The sequence below is a fragment of the Ornithorhynchus anatinus genome, chromosome 10 (assembly GCF_004115215.2).
Source record: "Ornithorhynchus anatinus isolate Pmale09 chromosome 10, mOrnAna1.pri.v4, whole genome shotgun sequence".
Lineage (NCBI taxonomy): Eukaryota > Metazoa > Chordata > Mammalia > Monotremata > Ornithorhynchidae > Ornithorhynchus > Ornithorhynchus anatinus.
Genome location: NC_041737.1, coordinates 9,918,156 through 9,938,658, shown reverse-complemented (window position 1 = coordinate 9,938,658; position 20,503 = coordinate 9,918,156). Strand labels below are relative to the sequence as shown.

General features: G+C 57.4%; 1 protein-coding gene across 8 annotated transcripts; it reads right to left on the bottom strand.

Annotated features, from left to right (window-relative positions):
- Nucleotides 1-3,073: 3,073 nt before the first annotated feature.
- Nucleotides 3,074-16,475, bottom strand: PAQR3 (progestin and adipoQ receptor family member 3). Of its 8 annotated transcripts, none has more exons than XM_029073705.1 (8): nt 16,266-16,475; nt 13,939-14,101; nt 11,630-11,785; nt 10,611-10,808; nt 7,498-7,588; nt 7,092-7,302; nt 6,369-6,517; nt 3,074-5,204 (listed from the first exon to the last, which is right to left on the bottom strand). In XM_029073705.1, the coding sequence occupies exons 1-8, from the start codon at nt 16,448-16,450 to the stop codon at nt 5,116-5,118; spliced, it is 1,242 nt and encodes a 413-aa protein (XP_028929538.1). In that variant the 5' UTR covers nt 16,451-16,475; the 3' UTR covers nt 3,074-5,115. The 8 variants fall into 8 exon arrangements, with proteins under 8 accessions (XP_028929538.1, XP_028929541.1, XP_028929536.1 ...); XM_029073703.1 differs by lacking the exon at nt 3,074-5,204 and adding an exon at nt 5,679-5,914; XM_029073704.1 differs by lacking the exon at nt 3,074-5,204 and adding an exon at nt 5,679-5,914 and having other exon boundaries at nt 10,611-10,745.
- Nucleotides 16,476-20,503: the final 4,028 nt, after the last annotated feature.

Genomic DNA, 20,503 nt, shown 5'->3' with positions numbered 1-20,503 from the left:
ACTCTCCCTCCCGTAGCCGAGACCGGTGGAGGACCGGAAACTCTCCAGGTGCCACCCTGAGAGGGGACCACGGTGATTACCGTGGTTGTTATTCTCATGGGTTCCGGGTGGCAGGAGGGCACTCGGGCCCTTCAGTCCATTCGCCGGCCCGGGGACCTCTTTAGAGAGGATCTCCACCCTGGGCCTGCCCGCTTGTGCTGATGGTTGCCCGGAGAGGCCCGGAAGAAGCTACGGGAGGAGCTGTGTGGGAGCCAGTTTCCTCCTTGGCGGGTAAGTAGCGGGCGATGCCCCGAGTCACCTGCCCCAAGCACTCGCGCTAAGCAGCCGGGGGCACGATACAGTTGGTAGACCCGGGAGACACGATCCCTACCCTCGAGGAGCTCACCTTCATTCATTCGATCGTAGTTATCGAGCGCTTACTGCGTGCAGAGCACCGTACTAAGCGTTTGGGAGGTGCAATTCAGCGACGGAGAGAGACAGTCCCTGCCCACGACAGGCTCACAGTCCAGAAGCGAGGAGACAGACACCAAAACAAGTAATCTAGCAGGGTGATTCTATTTATTTGCTATTGTTTCAATGAGACGTTCTTCCCCTTGACTCTATTTATTGCCACTGTTCTTGTCCGTCCGTCTCCCCCGATTAGACCGTGCGCCCGTCAGAGGGCAGGGACCGTCTCTATCTGTGGCCGATTTGTCCATTCCAAGTGCTTAGTACAGTGCTCTGCACATAGTAAGCGCTCAATAAATACTATTGAATGAATGAATGAAAGGGTGGCTTACGTCAAGCCCCATTCTTGTTCACTCGTTCCATCGTATTCGTCGAGCGCACTGTGTGCAGAGCGCTGTACGTCTACTACTAATAATGTTGGTATTTGTTAAGCGCTTACTATGTGCCGAGCACTGTTCTAAGCGCCGGGGTAGACACGGGAATCAGGTCGTCCCACGTGGGGCTCACGGTCTTAATCCCCATTTGACAGATGAGGTAACCGAGGCGCCGAGAAGTGAAGTGACTCGCCCACAGTCACACAGCCGACGAGTGGCCGAGCCGGGATTCGAACCCATGACCTCTGACTCCAAAGCCCGTGCTCTTTCCACTGAGCCACACTACTAAGCGGTTGGATGAGTACAATAGGAAAACAGACACATCCCCTGCCCGTAACGAGCTCAGATTAATCAGGTCAGGTAACGGTCCGGGTCCCTGGTGTAAGGGGAAGAGAAGGCAGGTATTGAGTCTTCATTTTACAGATGAGGAAACAGGCAGAGAGAAGCGAAGTGGCTTGCCCAAGGTCACACCGCAGGCAAGTGGCGGAGCCAGGGTCGGGACCGTGCAGAAGCAGAGAGGTCTGGGAGTTAGAAGACCCGGGTTCTAATCCCGGCCCCGCCACCCGACCGCCGTATGACTCGGGCAATTCTCTGGCCTCGGTTTCCTCATCTTTAACAGGGAGATTCAATATTTGCCCTCCAACTTAAGGCTGTGTCCGCCCTGGTTTTCATTTACCTACTCCAGCACTCAGTACAGCGCTTGGCACGGAGTCAACACTGAAGAACTACCGCTGAAAAGAAGAAAGGTCCCCTGACCCCCCAGGGCCAGGCTCTTTCTGTGCCACGCTACCATCCCCCTCCTCCCCGACGCCCGCTGGCCCCGTAGTAGTTCCCGTTGCCACGGAGAGGGTGGAAACGGGGCCGTCGGCCACCGCCCTGGAGGGCCGGAGCCCGAGAGGTCCGCGTGGCACAGAGCCCGGGGGGACAGCGGGACGGGACCCCAGATGGCTATCCTTGCCCCCACAGGGGCTCACGGTCTCAGGGTGGAGATGGACGGGGACAGAGATTTCTCGGGCGATCGGAATAAGCGCAGGCGCTCTGACCGGACCCAATCCACGAGCCCCGAGGACGGGAACGGACGCTCCTCGTGAGCAGGGCGTCTGTTGATTGTTGTGATGACGACGGCGTCTGTTAAACGCTTGCTACGTGCAAAGCACCGTCCTAAGCGCTGCGGGCGACGGAAGGCCATCGGGTCGTCCCACGTGAGGCTCACGGTCTCAATCCCTATTTTTTACAGATGAGGGAACTGGGGCACAGAGAAGTTAAGCGGCCCGCCCGAAGTCACGCAGCTGGCAAGCGACGGGGCGGGATTAGAATCCGTGACCGCTGACTGCCGAACCCGGGCTCTTCCCACTGAGCCGTGCCGCTTCTCTCTCTCACGCTGCTTGTGATCTCCCAAGTGCTTAGTACAGTGCTGTGCAAGCAGTAAGCGCTCAATCAATACGACTGGATGAATCCAGAGGAGCAGCACGGCTCATTGGATAGAGCTCGGGCCCGGGAGTCAGAAGGTCCTGCGTTCTGATCCCGGCTCGGCCACCTGTCTGCTGTGTGACCTTGGGCAAGTCACTTTGCTTCTCTGGGCCTCAGTGACCTCATCCGGAAAATGGGGATTAAGAGTGTGAGCCCCATGTGGGACGGGGACCGTGCCCAACCTGATTAATTCGTATCTACCACAGCGCTTGGCATGTGGTAAGCGCTTTAACAAGTACCGTAATCATCATCATCATCATCCAAAGTGCTACAAGTGGCTTTGATGAGACCAGTCCTAGTAATAATAATGTCGGTATTTGTTAAGCGCTTACTATGTGCAGAGCACTGTTCTAAGCGCTGGGAGAGATGCAGGCTCATCAGGTTGTCCCACGCGAGGCTCACAGTTAATCCCCATTTTACAGATGAGGGAACCGAGGCCCAGAGAAGTGAAGTGACTTACCCACACACAGCTGACAAGTGGCAGAGCTGGGAGTCGAACCCGTGACCTCTGACTCCGAAGCCCAGGCTCTTTCCGCTGAGCCACGCTGCTAGTAGCGATAACCGTGTTTTCTGAGCGCCCCAGTCAAGGCTCCCGGAAACAGGAGTGCAGGGTTGAGCCCATCGCCCTGGTTCACGTGTCTTTATGCTCGGTTTAAAGACGATGCCTACACGCTCCCGTTTCCGAGCCGGGACCTACTGAAATGTCTCTAAAACCACACTCACCCCCAGCCAGCCTGCAAGTTCCACCTCAACTGAAGATCGACGACACCGACGCCAAAAAATTTAGTAAAACCAGATTTTATCGACACGACGCAGGTCTCGCCATGCTGCCCGAAAAGCTACGGCCGGATAAAATCCGAAATGACTGACGGGCGGGGGGTTAGCGTCCCCTTGAAAACGGCTTTTCTCAAAAGGCGCCGTGCGTCCGAGACCGGCGAGTGGCAAGACGAACCGAACGGATGCGGTAACCGCTCGGTGATCGGTTCGATGATACTTTTAAAGCAGCTTTAAAGCAGCCGCGCTGTGCCTGGGATGAGTTACAAAAAGAATACGAGATAAGTTAGACGCTCAGTTCCGGAGGCTCAGTTTGCGGGGGCGGGTTCAACGTAACATTCCTAACTGCTAAGACTACAGCTGCCGGGACGACCCTCGCTCGTTAATACCCTACCTTAGAATAAATACTGCACTAAACGAGTAGTCCGTGAGGGAGCGGCATCTAAGGATTCCCCCGAAAGGCCTCCGTAAAGGCTCTGAACGCCAGGCCACGGCGGCGGATTGGGCCGGGGGGGTCACGTTGGCGTCTCCCCGGCTCCTTCGCGATGGACTGGGGGGTGCTACGGAATGAGGGGAGAGGAGTTCTTTCCCGAAGGCTATTTTCTGGGTTTTCTCCACAGCGACGGGGTCGCGCGGCGCGCAAGCCCGAGTCTCCCCCGGACCGCCGGGAGCCGCCGAAGGGTCACGGGCCACAGCTGGAACTCGGGAGTCCTCCTCTGCCGGTCCCCCACCCTCCCGTCGACGGCCGCCTCCGGGGCGAGGCCCCGGGAGCCCCTCATTCCCGCGCAGGTGAAGCGCCTCCCCCCGCCGGCGGATGGGCGGGCAGGCTCCTCGCTAGACGCGGGGAGAGGAGCGCCTCGGAAACGGCCAACTCCGCCGGGAACGTGCTCTTCCGCGGGAGTTTCGGAGCTCGCCGCTAGACGACGAGGCTCCGCCGTGCGGGCAACCGGAGACGTCACCAGGGCGCGGAGGAGGGGCCCGGTGCCGGTCTCCGTCACTGCGGTGACTCGGATGCCTTAAGACGGCGATGGAAAGACGGGGCAGAGGCCCCGGATTTGGCAATATCTACGTCTGCAATTAAGTAACGAAGCACTTGGTTTCTGAAGGGGCCCTGCGGTGGCGGAAGCAGAATCCTTACGTGGCGGCGAGTGGCCAGCCCCTATTTCAGGCAGCGGTCGCAAACAGGACCGCCGCCTCGCTGACGGCCTCCCGGCGCTCGAGATGGTTCAAACCTCCCCGCCGCCCAGGAGACGGATGAGAGAGTTGGGATCTCGTCAGTGTTCTGGCAGAGAAAGACGGAGGCACCCTGGTAACGCCAAGCTCGCAAGATAACGTTCCGTTTCCTTCGTGGGCCGCCGCCGCCGGCTTCCCCGCCGAGCGGTTCCCCCCCCGAATGTGGACAGCGTTTCTGTGTCCCGGGCCGCGTCCTCACCCGCCTCCATTCCCCACCCTCTCCCGGGAGGCAAGGAGCCGTCGTACGCGCCGCCCCGGCCGAAGGTCTGCCCTCGTCCCCCATCGTCCGGCGAGAGACCATCGGGTCTCCTCGGTGACCGGCCGGTTCGGCCATCGCGGACGGGCGACGCCTCTACCGCGTGTCTTCCCTGTGCATCGGGAGGACGGGGCATCTGGTAAAACCTCGGGAGGACCCCGCGGCAGGGCGGGCGGCGAGGAACCGGGTCGGATCTCCCGACGAGGTGACCCCGGGGTAGCGAGGAGGGGGCGGGCGGTCTCCATTCATCCTCCTGGGAAGCGGACGCCGCCGAAGGGCCGGCTGCGGCCCCGGAGGCCATCGGCCCGCTGGGGTAATCCCCTCCGCGGCCCGCCGGGTAGCCGCCGGGCCTTCCGAGTGCCCGCGCGACTCCGGTTTTTCCGTCGCGACAGAAAGCCCCATTCGATTCCGGCGAGACGGTCGACACGGACCATCGGGGAGGAACGCCGCGGCCCCGGTTGTTGAGGAGGAGGGCCCGAAGAAACGCAGAGGCCGGGGGACGGCCACCTCGGCGGGTCGAACGTGGAGACGGGCCCCGCGGAGACCTGACTCCTCGTAGCCTTAAGGGCCATCAGACGAGGGGGCAGAGGCCACCGAGGCATTCGGTCCCGACCTCCCCTGGGCGTCATCGGGCCGACTGACCGGATCGCCTGAAAAAAAAAATCAGGGAGACGAAATTGGAGACGGAACGATTGGTCCCTGACACAGAATCCCGCGGCTGTGGGCCTGGCTTCCTCGCCGGCCCGACAGTAACAGTGATTATCTGTTAAGCGCTTACTACGTGCCAGGCACTGTTCTAAGCGCTGGGGTAGATACGAGGTAATCAAGTTGGACGCAGTCCCCGTCCCACGTGGGGCTCACGGTCTTAATCCCCGTTTTACGGATGGAGTAGCTGAGGCCCAGAGAGATGAAGTGAATCGCCCGAGGTCACATGGCCAACGGTGGCAGAGCGGGGATTAATAATGCTGGTATTTGTTAAGCGCTTACTATGTGCAGAGCGCTGTTCTAAGCGCTGAGGTGGATACCGGGTAATCGGGTCGTCCCACGGGAGGCTCGCAGTTAATCCCCGTTTTACAGATGAGGTAACCGAGGCACGGAGAAGTGAAGCGACTTGCCCGCGGTCACACAGCTGACAGGTGGCGGAGCCGGGATCAGAACCCACGACCTCTGACTCCCAAGCCCGGGCTCCCGCCACCGGGTTCGACGGCTGCCGGCCTCGGGCGCGCTCGCGGCTCGCCCGGACTGCGAGGAGTCCGACGTGCTCCGGGTGAGTCCCCCGACGTGGCTGACGTTGGGGGGGCGGCGGAGGGGATCCGAGCGGAATCGGTGGCCAGGAGAAGCCGGGCCGAGGGGACCGGGCCTGTGAAACGTCAGACCGCGTCCAGGCCCAGCGGGCACGAGCAGGGTCGCGGGGCCTGAGCGGGGACCGGCCCAACCTCCGCTCGGGGTGTGGTGTTATTTATTAGGCGCCCGCTGGGTGCAATGGGTCAAAGCACACAACGGGCAACTGGCCACCCGCGCTTCTGCCCAACTTCTGTCGCCAAATTGTCCATTCCAAGTGCTTAGTACAGCGGTCTGCACACAGTAAGTGCTCAATAAACATGACGGTGAATGAGTGAATGAACGAACTTGGATCTGAGGTCATTTTTCCGTCCTCGACGCGTCGCTTTGCAGGGAGAAGGCGGAGGATTGAGGAGAGACGTCGGCCAACTCCCCCGGCCTTCCCCTCACCCCCCCGCCCCCCATCCACCCCCACCTCGAAGTCCCCGTGAGCCGACGCTACCGATCGGCTCCGAGCGACGAGGTGGCCGTACCTGAATTCACAGAGGGGAAAGGTAGTCGGGGCAGGGTTTGCTGTGTCGGTACTGCATGATGTAAACGGTCGACTGATGCCACCAGTAAAGCATGACGACGGCCAGGATGTGCCAGATCTGGTGGCTGGAACCGAGGTAGTTCAGTTGGCCTGGCGGCAAGGCGGAGAGAAACGTCGGGTCATTAGCCGCCGCGGGCGGAGGGGGAAATAGAAGAGACTCACGTGGAAAACGCTAGTCTTGGTTGATGGGCGTCTACTTAATGACAGTACTAACGATGACGACGTTGATGGTATCCGTGAAGCGCTCACTACGGGCCAGGCGCCGTACTAAGCGCCGGAGTGGATACGAGCAGATCGGGTTGGACGCGGTCCCGGTCCCATGTGGGCTCACGGTCTCCCGTCCCCATTTTCCAGAGGAGGTAACTGAGGCCCAGAAAAGCGCCCAAGGTCTCACAGCAGACAAGCGGCGGAGCCGGGATTAGAACCCGCGACCTTCCCACTCCCAGGCCCGGCCTCTAGCCGCTAGGCCGTGCCGCTTCTAACGCAGCACACCGGACGACCACTTCGGGAAGTACAGCAGAAGCCTGAGGAACAGGCTGTTTCTAAGTATGCGTGGCCTGGTGAGACCGAGAACAGCTCTGAGGGGTTTTTTTTTGGGGGGGGGGGGTGTACGTGAGAGAGAGCGCGCGTCACACGCACACGCTGTGCTCCAAGTTGGGGTCACCTGCACACTCTGCCTCTGGTATTCCCCAAACAATCTGCCTTGACTTCTCTCCTTGGGAGGAATCCATTTTCCTCTTCGCTGTGACCTCCGGGGGCTTGAGAGACCGTTAAGCCCAGGAACGTTGCCGTATTTCCCCTCCGCTTCCGCCACCTTTCCCAAATCCGCCGCGCGGAGGTTATCCGTCGAACGTCTCCCTTGTCTCCGCTTACGGCTCGGGAGAGTACAGTGGAGTTAACCGACACGATCCCAGTCCCCGGGAGGAGGTGGGCACTGAAACCGTTGAGGAGGAGCGGCGGGGCTCCAACAGTACCATCCCTTCTGGCCTGGAGCCCGGGTAGGTGGGATTTGGGAAAGGCCAAATTCGACACCAGGAAATGATCCCGGGAGGAAAGAGAGGGGCACATACCTGGAAAGTATCTTTCCGGAACCTTGGAAATGTAGAAGAGGAAAGCGCTAGCGGCGATCATATACATCACAACTACGCGGGGCGCAAACTCCTGCAAAGCAAAGCGTGGTTTTAGCCAAGGCTTCGCCGGGTCAGAGCCGACCCAGGTGTCCGACGGGGAGACGACGGTAATGATGTCGGGTACTTATTAAGTGCTTACTACGTGTCGAGCACCGTTCCAAGCGCCGGAGTTGATACGAGCTAATCGGGTTGGACACTGTCCCTGTCCCACGTGGGGCTCAAAGTCTTAATCCCCATTTTGCAGGTGAAGTCACTGAGGACCGGAGAATAATCATACTTGATAATGAGGTATCTGTGAAGCGCTTACTGTGTACTGAGTGCCGGGGTGGATGCAGGCAAATTGGGTCGGACGCAGGCCCCGGCCCGTGTGGGGCTCACGATCTCACTCCCCATTTTACAGGTAAGGTCACCGAGGCCCAGAGAATAATACTATAATAAAAATAATTAACAATTGGGTAGTTGTGAAGCGCTTATTGAGTGCTGGGGTGGATACAAGCAGGTTGGGTTGGACACAGTCCCCGTCCCATGTGGGACTCACAGTCTCGCTCCCCATTTTACAGATGAGGGAACCGAGGCCCAGGGAAGTGACCCGCCCAAGGTCACACGGCAGACAAGCGGCGGAGCCGGGATCAGAACCCAGGTCCTTCTGACTCCCAGGCCCACACTAGGCCACGCCGCTTCTCTTGGAACGGGAGCCGAGGGGGAGGGGGACACCCCGGCGTCATCGGTGGGCCTGGGAGTCGGAAGGTCACGGATTCCCAACCCGGCTCCGCCACTTGTCTGCCGTGTGACCTTGGGCAAGTCACTTCACTTCTCTGGGCCTCAGTGACCTCCTCTGTGAAATGGGGATCGAGACCATGAGCCCCACGTGGGACAAGGGATGGTGTTCAACCCCATTTCCTCGTATTCACTCCAGCGCTCAGGACAGTGCCCGGCACATAGTAAGCGCTTCACCAATCCCATCATTATTATTAACCGTTCGCCAGACAGACCAAGAACGAAACGTGCAGCAGGGCCCCGGCTCGCCGATCGGAATGAGCCGCGACGACGAGCAGAGCTCTGACCTGGCGGGTTGGAAGGGAAAGGAGCTTCGAGGAAGGACGGGGAAGGGTGTGAGCGGCGGAGTCAAATTTGGGCGAGTCGAGGCTGCGGCAAGGTAAGGGGTTGAGTGTGGGGGCCGTGAAGAGTGTGAGCTGGGGAGGAGCGGGTGGAGAGCAGAAACAGAGGCCTAGCGGAAAGAGCACAAGACTGGAAGTCGAGAGACCGGGGTCTTGGCCCCGGCTCCACCCCCGGCCTGCCGGGAGACCTCGGGCGAGTCACATCTCCGGGCCTCGGTTTGTGCATCCGTAAAATGGGGATTCGGCATCCCTTCTCCCTCCTACGTAGACCGAGGGACCGACCGCGCGCGACCCGATGATCTTGTATTTACCCCGACGCTTGGCACAGAAGCTGGCACGCGGTAAGAGCTCGGTACCGTTATTAGGAAGGGTGGAATTGGCGGAAGGTCTCGAGGGCCCAAGGTGGGGAGTTTCCGCTCGATGCGGAGAGAAACGGGGAGCCGCTGGAGGTTTTTGAGGAGTGGAAAGATAGGAACTCTACGATGACCCAGGTAGCAGAGGAATGGGGAGAAGCTGGAGGCAAGGAGGCCGGTGAGGAGGCTGCTTAGTGTTGGAATCTGCTTGTTTCCTCCATCAGACTGTAAGTCCCGTGAAGGCAAGCAAAACTGTCCCGTAGTACTACTGTGTTCTCCCAGGTGCTTTGAACTGAGCGCCGTGAGCTGCACAGGACTAATCCATCTGTCCTGACCCAAGGCTAGGTATGCTACAATTCAACTGGATGCGTCTTAGGCAGTCACTGCGGCAAGAAACCAGAATTCCAGCTCGCAGGAACTGCAAGGCTGTCTGCACCTGGCTTAAAATCGGCACTCCTCTGGGGGGCCGGGACGGGCTACCGGCCCCCGTGGCCGTTCAGACTCGTCGTCTAGGCTGTAAGCTCGTTGTGGGCAGGGGATGGGTCTGTTAGGATCGGGCCTTCCAACGTCCCCGAAGAATAACCCAGCAAGAACTCTCCCCACCCTCAAAGCCTTATGAAAATCACCTCTCCTCCAAGAGGCCTTGCCCGATTAGTCAGTCCGCCGTATTTACTGAGCGCTTACTGTGGGCAGAGCACTTTACTAAGCGCTTGGGTGGGTACTATGTGACAGACGCATTCCCTGCCCACAACGAGCTCACAGTCTAGGGTAAGATCTCGTTTCCTCTCCTTCTGCTCGCTCGATCAATCAGTGGTACTAATTATGTGCATCCCTCCTCAACCTAACTTCTCTAACTTTTCCCTCATTACGAACTTCTTGCCAGTTACTTTATCCAGTCCTTTTGGGAGCTGATAAGGATTGTGCGACCTGATCGCTCACTACGCACCAAGCACCGTACTAAGCACTGGGGTAGATACAAGAGAATCAGGTCGGACACAAGGGAGGAGAGGGATCGAATCCCCATTTTTCAGATGAGGTAACTGAAGCCCAGGGAAGTGACTTGCACAAGGTCACGCGGCAGGCAGGGGACGGAGCTGGGATTAGAACCTGGGTCCTCCGACTCCCAGACCCCTGCTCTTCCGCTGCCGCTAATTCTGTGTTTCTGAAACTTCTCCCAGGGCAGGGAGAGACTTCTCTCCGAGTCCCGAGAGGGGACGGGGGATGACGTTCCCGCCGCTTGAGGTCACTGCCCACGAGTGACAGACCGGCCGAGCTTATTTCGTCTGGAAATCGCGTCGGGCAGATCATCCCTTCTCTGCAAACGGACACCCAGCTAGGAGCCTGTAAGTGAGGGTCCTCACAGGCAACCGCGGTCTGTCACCCGAGGACACGAGAGGCCTGTCGTGCGGCTCGTCTCGTTGCTTCTGGCAAGAATTCCAGAAGACTAAAATGGCGATGAAGACTGGGAGCCCCACGTGGAACACGGACGGTGTCCGAATCGATTGGCCCGTATCTATCCCGGGGAGGGGAGGGAGAGAGGCGAAGGGAATGGGGTAAAAACGAAGCGCCCTGAAGGGATTACCTGAACGATAGGGGCTCCTAGGCCCCCGTTGAGCCAAACCCAGTGGACGGTGGGGATCACGCCGTAGCCGGACACGGAGCAGAAGATGAGGGAACGCAGTCGGTGCCATTGCTGAGTGAGGTAACTGGGGTGAATCTGAGCAAAGAACACGGCCAGGATCATGGCGAGCACCGTGATCAGATACACCTGGCGCCAATACTGGGCACGGAGGAGAAAGAAGGGCACGCGTTACTACTCGGAAAACATCACGACCGCTTCCGACTGGGCCCGCCACGGGAAAACCGGGCATCTTTCCTCACCGCTCCTGTTCCCTCTACCCTTTCCCTTGTTTTTTGCAGGGGGGGTTGAAAATGGTATTTGTCAGGCGCTTACTACCGCCGCTAATAATAACGATGGTATTTGTTAAGCGCTTACTATGTGCCAGGCACCGTCCTAAGCGCCGGGGTGGGGACAAGCAAATCGGGTTGGGCACGGTCCCCGTCCCTTGTGGGGCTCACGGTCTCCGTCCTCATTTTCCAGACGAGGTAACCGAGGCACAGAGAAATGAAGTGACTCGTCCGAGGTCACTCGGCAGACCTTCTGACTCCCAGGCCCGTGATCTATCCACTAGGCCGTGCTACTTCTAGCCGGCACCGTTCTAAGCGCCGAGGTAGATCCAAGCTAATCAGGTTGGACAGGCCCCGTCCCACTTGGGGCTCACAGCCCAAGTAGGAGGGAGAAAAGGAACCGAATCCCCAACCTACAGCCGAGGAAACCAAGGCACCGAGAAGTTAAGCGACTTGCCCAAGGTCACCCAGCAAGCAACCGGCAGCGCCCGGAAGAGGGGACTGGGAGGCGCTAGAAATCAAAACCTCTCGATGAGTCCTTGAGGAGACAAATTTCATTTGCAAATACAGCATTCCGCTTCCCAAAAGAAGGTGCAGGGTAAGTCCGCGCTTGAGCAACTTCCGGCTGTCCCGTCAAGTCCGGTCCAAATCCGTATCCGCTACGAAAGCCCGAGCGTAACCCTGTTGACTTACGTTATTACAATAGAATGCGTAAAATACTCCCGATACGTAGCAACCGAGAATGCCAATGGAAATTCCTGCGTAATCTAACGCCATCCATCGGCGGCTGGTCTTCTCTGAGCGGTGACAGCAGAACAGGTGATAGCCTACAGAGCAGAGCATACACACCTGGAGAGAAACGGGAAGGGGGGAATGAAAAGAGAGAGAAGAAAACCAGTTCCGGAAGCAAACTGAAAGTTCACATTCTGAAGCTACAACAACTCTTGCAAAAACCCTCCGACTGGGCGACGGTGAAATACCATCTGTCACACTCGGCGGCTTTCACGTACCCCGGGTTAAGTGATGACTGAAACGGGTTGTATCTGGCTGTCTGCCAAGGGTCGGCTGTTCTGCTCCGAGGAGAGGAGCGGGGGTAATAGAGGGGGCTCCAAGAAGGGGCTGTGGAGGGGGTGAGGGGCGGGGAGGGCCCATCAGGAGGAGGTGCCGTCGAAGCAGAATAATGACGGTATTTGTTAAGCGCTTAACTATGTGCCAAGCCACTGTTCTAAGCGCTGGGGGAGACACAGTGGAATCAGGTTGTCCCACGTGGGGCTCACCGTCTTCATCCCCATTTTTTACAGATGAGGGAACTGAGGCCCGGAGAAGTGAAGTGACTCGCCCAAGGTCACACAGCTGACAAGTGGATCAGAACCCACGACCTCTGACTCCCAAACCCGCGCTCTTTCCACTGGGCCTCGCCGCGCACGCCTCCCTGTAGAGCTCCCGATAATGGATATTTACTGAGCACCCACTGCCCGCAGAGCACGGTACTAAGTGCCCGGGAAAGCACAATGCACGACAGAGTGGAAAGGGCACGGGTCCGGGAGGCAGAAGGTCAAGGGATCTACTCTTGGCTCCGCCGCTTGTCTGTGCCTCAGTCACCTCCATCTGTAAAACGGGGATTGAGACGGTGAGCCCCATGGGGGCCGGGGACTGCGTCCAACCCCATCTGCTTGGATCCGTCAGTGCCCGGCACATAGCAGGCACTTGATACCACAATTAAGTGCCGCGGGGTCCACGTGAAAGGAGGTTTTTTGATGTCGGGCGGGCGTCGGCCGTTGAATGGACTGATTTATGGACGCACACAAAGTGCTCCTCGGGAGACCGTAAGCCCCTTGAGGAGAGGATCTGCCTCGTACCGGAGTCACCCCCACACCAGGCCGGTGTGAAAACGAGAAGGAAAAGGTAAGCTCAGAGAAGCGGCGTGGCTTAGGGCCAAGAGCCCGGGCTGGCGGGTCAGAGGACGGGGGTTCCACTCCCGGCCCGGCTGCCGGTCTGCCGTGTGACCTCGGGCAAGCCGCTTTCATCCATTCCCTTGTATTTATTGAGCGCTCAGTGTGCAGGGCGCTGTACTGAGGTCTTGGGAAGTACAATTTAGCCAAAAAGAGAGACGATCCCTGCCCATTCATTCCTCTGTGGGCAGGTCACTTCGCTTCTCTGTGCCTCAGTTACCTCATCTATAAAATGGGGATTAACTGTGAGCCTCACGTGGGACGACCCGATGACCCCGTATCTCCCCCGGCGCTTAGAACAGTGCTCCGCACATAGTAAGCGCTTAACTAATACCAACGTTATTATTATTATTATTCCTCACAGTCTAGAAGTGGGGGGAGACAGACACCGAAACAAGTCAACAGGCATCAGCAGCATCATTATAAATAATTAGAATTGCAGATATACCCACACATCGCCGATAAAAACCGAATTATAATTCTGAATATGTACATATGTACACAAGTGCCCAATTCCGTTGCCGAACTGTACACTCTGAGCGCTTAGTACAGTGCTCTGCACAGAGTAAGCGCTCAATAAATAAGACTGAGTGAATGAAAGCGCTGTGGGGCAGGGAGGGGGTGGTACAGAAATGGGAGCGAGTCGGGGCGACGGGGAGGGGGAGAAGGGGAAAAAAGGGGGGCTCGGTCTGGGCAGGCCTCGTGGAGGAGGCGAGTTTCCGGAAGGGTTCTGAAGTCAGCCGTGCTTAGAGCCGTGCTCGACGCCCAGTACGTGCTTAACAAACACCGTTATCATCATCAGTAGCAGTACCGTTATTATTTTACGGTTGAGGAAACTGAACGTCGCCTGCCCTGGCCCGTCCGGACAAGCAGTCGCCAGGCTACTGGTTTCGTTTTGTTCTGTCCTGCTTTGCCGTCTCCCCCCCGTTTAGACCGTGAGCCCGTCGTCGGGCGGAGAGGGTCTCTACCCGTCGCCCAACTGTACGGGCCAAGCGGTCGATACATACGAGCGGACGAACGAATGGCAAGGTCTCTGTCGGCACCACCTACCTGGAAGCAGAAAAGACAGATGGAACAGATGACGAAGTCTTCTCTGGAGGCGCCGGCTGACGGGAGCACGGACGTCATGTCGTAAATACCCAGGGTGAAGAAGAGGAGGAAGCCCAGCAAATGGCTCCAGATGTTGACCGTCTCGTTGGACAGGATGAACAGGCTACGGGACGAAGACGTCGACCCCGGATGTTTCGGGGTCCTTCTCCCGGCCCGCCCCGCTCTTGAAGGGAGCCGCCTCGCCGCTGACGAGACCCGCTGGCAAGTATCCGTTCATTCAATAGGATTTACCGAGCGCTTACGAGGCGCAGAGCGCCGGACTAAGCGCTTGGCACGGACCCCGAAGCCCGTCACGTGCCGGCCGACGACGGGAGGCCCGGGTAAGCGCGTGGGTCCGGGCGTCTATCTGGGCTCCGGCGGGTGCCTCCCCCGCGTGCGGGCAGAAGCGGCGTGGCCCGGTGGCCTGGGAGTCGCTTACTACGGTGTTCTGCACGCAGTAAGCGCTCAGATACGACTGGCGGGACGAATGAGTCAGGAGGACCTGGGTTCTGATCCCGGCACCGCCACTTCTCGGCCGTGGGGCCTCGGGTGAGCTGTTTGACTTCTCCGTGAGGGGGTTGAGAAGGGACCGGGACCGCGTTCAACCCGATTAGCGGGCATCTACCCCAGCGCTCAGTACGGTGCTTGGCACGGAGTAAGCGCTTAACAGATACCATTGAGAAAAAAAGTGGGCACGTCACTTTTCTGCGCTTAGCTCCTCCTCTGTAAAATAGGGACGATGATGATGTTGGTGTCTGTTAAGCGCTGTGTGCAGAGCACTGTTCTAAGCGCTGGGGTGATCAGGTCGTTGATAACGTTGGTATTTGTTCAGCGCTCACTACGTGCCGAGCACTGTTCTAAGCGCTGGGGTGGACACGGGGGAATCAGGTTGTCCCGCGTGGGGCTCACGGTCTTAATCCTCATTTTACAGATGAGGTAACTGAGGCACCGAGAAGTGAAGCGACTCGCCCAAAGTCACCCAGCTGACGAGTGGCCGAGCCGGGATTCGAACCCGTGATCTCTGCCTCCCAAGCCCGTGCTCTCTCCACTGAGCCAAGCTGCTTCTCTTATGTCATGTGAGGCTCACGGTTAACCCCCATTTTCCAGATGAGGGAACCGAGGCCCAGAGAAGTGAAGTGACTTGCCCGCCGTCACACAACTGACAGAGCTGGGATTCGAACCCGTGACCTCCGGCTCTCTCCGCTGAGCCACGCCGATCTGTCCATTCCAAGCGCTTAGCACAGTGCTCTGCACGTAGTAAGCGCTGGACAAATACTATCGAATGAGGTTCCCGCTCTCCCTCTCCGTTAGGCGGAGTCTCATCTGACCGCAGAGCGCTCGGTGTAGAGTAAGTGCTTGACGGAGCCCGCGCCGGACCGTGTCCGATCTCACAGCGCTCGGCTCGGTGCTCGGCCCAGAGTGAGTGCCTGACGAAGCCCCACGCCGGACCGTGTCCGCTCCGACCGCGCAGCGCTCAGCACACAGCAAGCGCTCGACGAAGCCCACACCGGACCGTGTCCGCTCTCTCTGCTCAGTGCTTAGCACATAGCGAAGGCCTGATGAACCCCCACGCTGGACCGTGTCCGCTCTGGTTGCACAGTGCTTGGCCCAGAGTAGGCGCCTGATGAAACCCCACGCTGGCCAGTGCCTGCTCCGTCCGCACAGTGCTTAGCACACAGCAAGGGCCCGATGCAGCCCACAGGGGACCGTGTCCGCTCTGGCTGCGCAGGGCTTGGCCCAGAGTGGACACTCGATGAAAGCCCACGCTGGACGGTGTCTGTCCGCACAGTGCTTAGCACACAGCAAGCGCTTGACGAAGCCCACACGGGACCGCGTCCGTTCTGGTTGCGCAGGACTTGGCCCAGAGTGGACACTTGATGAAAGCCCACGCTGGACGGTGTCTGTCCGCACAGTGCTTAGCACACAGCAAGGGCTCGATGCAGCCCACAGGGGACTGTGTCCGCTCTGGCTGCACAGGGCTTGGCCCAGAGTAGACATGTGACGAAACCCCACGCTGGACAGTGCGTGCTCCGTCCGCACAGTGCTTAGCACACAGCAAGGGCCCGATGCAGCCCACAGGGGACCGTGTCCGCTCTGGCTGCGCAGGGCTTGGCCCAGGCCACCCCAGACGCGCCACTGCTCCTGGCGGCGAGAGGCCGGTGGGGGGCGCTGCGCCCTCCCCTCCCTCCCGGGTCACGTGACCCGGGGGGGCCCGCGCGTGCGCGCTCTCTGCCCCCGAGCACGTGACCGTGTGCGTTTGTCGGGGGGGGGGGGGGCGGCGGCGGCACCTGCGGAGGCAGAGTCGGGCGGGCAGGAAGGCGCGGTAGCCGTCGGTGATGTAGGGGTTGTCGCGCAGGAAGCCGGGCGCCTGCTCGAAGGTGTAGAGGCGGATGCCGCGCGGCACCAGGACGGGCCAGGCCGGCAGCCCGCCCAGCTCGATCGACTGCGCGCTCCGCGACGCCTTCGGGGCCATGGCCCGGCCCGGCCCCGCCCCGGCCGCCCCGCCCCGCCTGACGTCACACGCCCGCGACGCGACGCCGCCATGACGTCAGGACGCGGGGCCTCCCCCCGGCCCCCGCCCCCCCCCCGGTCCCCCCCCCTCCGCCGGGCCCGGCGCCGTGGTCGTTCCTCCGCTCGATCCTTCCGTCCTACCACGTTCATTCATTCAGGCGGTCCTGGAGTCGTCTTCATTCATTCAGTCCAGGCTTCAGTCCAGCCTTCAGTCGTCTTCATTCATTCAGTCGATCCTTCAGTCGTCTTCATTCAGTCAGTCGATCCTTGGGTCGTACGACGTTCATTCATTCAGTCGATCCTTCGGCCGTACGACATTCATTCATTCAGTCGATCCTGCAGGCGTCTTCGTTCATTCAGTCGATCCTGCAGGCGTCTTCATTCATTCAGTCGATCCTGCCTGCGGTCCTACGACATTCATTCATTCAGTCGATCCTGCGGCCCTACGACATTCATTCATTCAGCCGATCCTTCGGTCGTATTCATTCAGTCGATCCTTCAGTCGTAGTCATTCATTCATTCAGTCGACCCTTCAGTCGTACGACATTCATTCATTCAGTCGATCCTGCAGTCGTCTTCATTCATTCAGTCGATCCTTCAGCCGTACTCATTCATTCATTCAGTCGATCCTTCAGTCCAACACCATTCATTCATTCAGTCGATCCTTCAGTCGATCCTTCAGTCGATCCTTCAGTCGTACGACATTTTCATTCAGTCGCACGACATTCATTCATTCAGTCAGTCGATCCTTCAGTCGTACGACATTCATTCATTCAGTCGATCCTTCAGTCGTATCCATTCATTCATCCAGTCGACCCTTCAGTCGTACGACATTCATTCATTCAGTCGGTCCTTCAGTCGTATCCATTCATTCATTCAGTCGATCCTTCAGTCGTACGACATTCATTCATTCAGTCGATCCTGCAGTCGTTTTCATTCATTCAGTCGATCCTTCAGCCGTACTCATTCATTCATTCATTCAGTCGATCCTTCAGTCCAACACCATTCATTCATTCAGTCGATCCTTCAGTCGTATTCATTCATCCAGTCGATCCTTCGGTCGTACGACATCCATCCATTCATTCAGTCGATCCTTTAGTCCTACGACATTCACTCCGTTGATCCTTCAGTCGTACGACATTTTCGTTCAGTCGATCCTTCAGTCGTACGACATTTTCATTCAGTCGCACGACATTCATTCATCCATTCATTCGGTCGATCCTTCAGTCGTACGACATTCAGTCATTCGATCCTTCAGTCGTACGACATTCATCCACTCAGTCGATCCTTCAGTCGTACGACATTCATTCATTCACTCAGTCGATCCTTCAGTCCTACGGCATTCATTCATCCAGTCGATCCTTCAGTCGTACGACATTCATTCACTCAGTCGATCCTTCAGTCAAATGACCTTCATTCAGTCGATCATTCTCAGTGGTACAACATTCATTCATTCATTCAGTCGATCATTCATTGGTATTTATTGAGCGCTAACTGTGTGCAGAGCGCTACACCGAACGCTTGGAAAGTACAATTCAGCAATAAGGGGAGACAATCCCTGCCCACGACAAGTTTACAGTCTAGAAGACTCTGATTCATAATAATTATAATAATGGTAATGATATAATATTATAATAATGGTAATGATTAATGAATGAATAATGATGATGTTTGTTAAGCATTTACTATGTGCCAAGCACTGTTAATAATAATAATAATAATGACAATAATGATAATAATGATAATAACAACAATGGTATTAGTTAAGCACTTACTATGTGCCAAGCACTGTTAATAATACTAATACTACTACTAATAATACTAATAATGGTATTTGTTAAGCACTTACTATGTGCCAAACACTGTTAATAATAATAATACTGATATTTGATAAGCACTGACAGTGCCCAGCGCTTAGAACAGTGCTTTGCACATAGTTATCGCTTAACAAATACCATCCTTATCATTATTATTATTACGTGCCCACCACTGTTCTAAGCGCTGGGGGAGATACAAGGTAATCAGGTTGTCCCAAGTGGGGCACACAAGTCATCTTCATCCCCATTTTACAGATGAGGAAACTGAGGCAGATGGTGCTGGGAGAGGGGACGAGCAAAGGGAGCAAATCAGGATGACGTCGAAGGGAACATGACCTGACAGACTCTGGGCCATAATAATAATGTTGGTATTCGTTAAGCGCTTACTATGTGCAAAGCCCTGGGATAGATACAAGGTGATCAGGTTGTCCCTCATGGGGCTCCCAGTCTTCATCCCCATTTGACAGATGAGGTCACTGAGGCCCCGAGAAGTGAAGTGACTTGCCCAAAGTCACACAGCTGACACGTGGCGGAGGCGGCATTCGAACCCATGACCTCTGACTCCCAAGCCCGGGCTCTTTGCACTGAGCCACGCTGCTTCTCTGATAACGATAATGATAGTAATGATAATAATAATTATAATGATGATGAGGCAGCGTGGCTAGTAGATGGAACACGGGCCTGGGAGTTGGAAGGACCTGGGTTCTAACTCTGACTCTGCCCCCTGTCTGCCGTGTGACCCTGGGCGAGTCTTTTCACTTAATAATAATAATAATGTTGGTATTTGTTAAGCGCTTACTATGTGCCGAGCACTGTTCTAAGCACTTCTCAGGCCTCAGTTCCCTCATCCGTAAAATGGGGATTCAGACCGTGAGAGCTCCCCGGGGACACGGACGGGTGTCCAACCTGATGACCCTGCATCTACCCCGGCGCTTAGACCAGTGCCAGAACATAAGAAGCGCCCAACAGATACCATAAAAAAGTGATGGTGTTGATAATTCCAGCGCTTAGAACAGTGCTCGGCACATAGTAAGCGCTTAACAAATGCCATAATTACTGATAATTACTGTGAAGCGTTTACTATGTGCCCGGCACTCTACTAAGCACTGGGGTAGGTGAGGGATGATCGGGGGGGACACAGTGCCTGTCTCACATGGGGCTCACAGCTGAAGGGAGAGAGATAATAATGTTGGTATTTGTTAAGCGCTTCCTATGTGCCGAGCACTGTTCTAAGCGCTGGGGGAGACACGGGAGAATCAGGTTGTCCCACATGGGGCTCGCAGTCTTCATCCCCATTTGACAGATGAGGTAACTGAGGCCCAGAGAATAATATTAATAATAATAATGTTGGTATCTGTTAAGCGCTCACTATGTGCCGAGCACTGTTCCAAGCGCTGGGGTAGACACAGGGGAATCAGGTCGTCCCACGTGGGGCTCACAGTCTTCATCCCCATTTGACAGCTGAGGGAACCGAGGCCCAGAGAAGTGAAGTGACTCGCCCACAGTCACACAGCCGACGAGTGGCCGAGCCGGGATTCGAACTCACGAGCCCTGACTCCAAAGCCCGGGCTCTTTCCACTGAGCCACGCTGCTTCTCCAAGTGAAGCGACTCGCCCACAGTCACACAGCCGACGAGTGGCCGAGCGGGGATTCGAACTCATGACCTCTGACTCCCAAGCCCGTGCTCTTCCCACTGAGCCACGCGGCTTCTCTGAGAGGTAATAAAAATGTTGGTATTTGTTAAGCGCTTCCTAGGTGCAGAGCACTGTCCTAAGCGCCGGGGGAGATCCAGGGTCGTGGCGCAGTGGAAAGAGCCCGGGCTTGGGAGTCAGGGTTCATGAGTTCGAATCCCAGCTCGGCCACTCGTCGGCTGTGTGACTGTGGGCGAGTCGCTTCACTTCTCTGGGCCTCGGTTCCCTCATCTGTCAAATGGGGATGAAGACTGCGAGCCCCACGCGGGACAACCTGATCCCCCCCCCTCCGTGTCCCCCCCCCCCAGCGCTTAGAACAGTGCTCGGCACAGAGTAAGCGCTTAACAGAAACCACCATTATTATTGTTAGCTTGTCCCCATTTTCCAGATGAGGTCACTGAGACGCAGAGAAGCGCAGTGACTTGCCCACAGTCACCCAGCTGCCGAATGGGGGATTCGAACCCATGACCTCCGACGCCCTAACCCGGGCTCTTGCCCCTGGGCCGC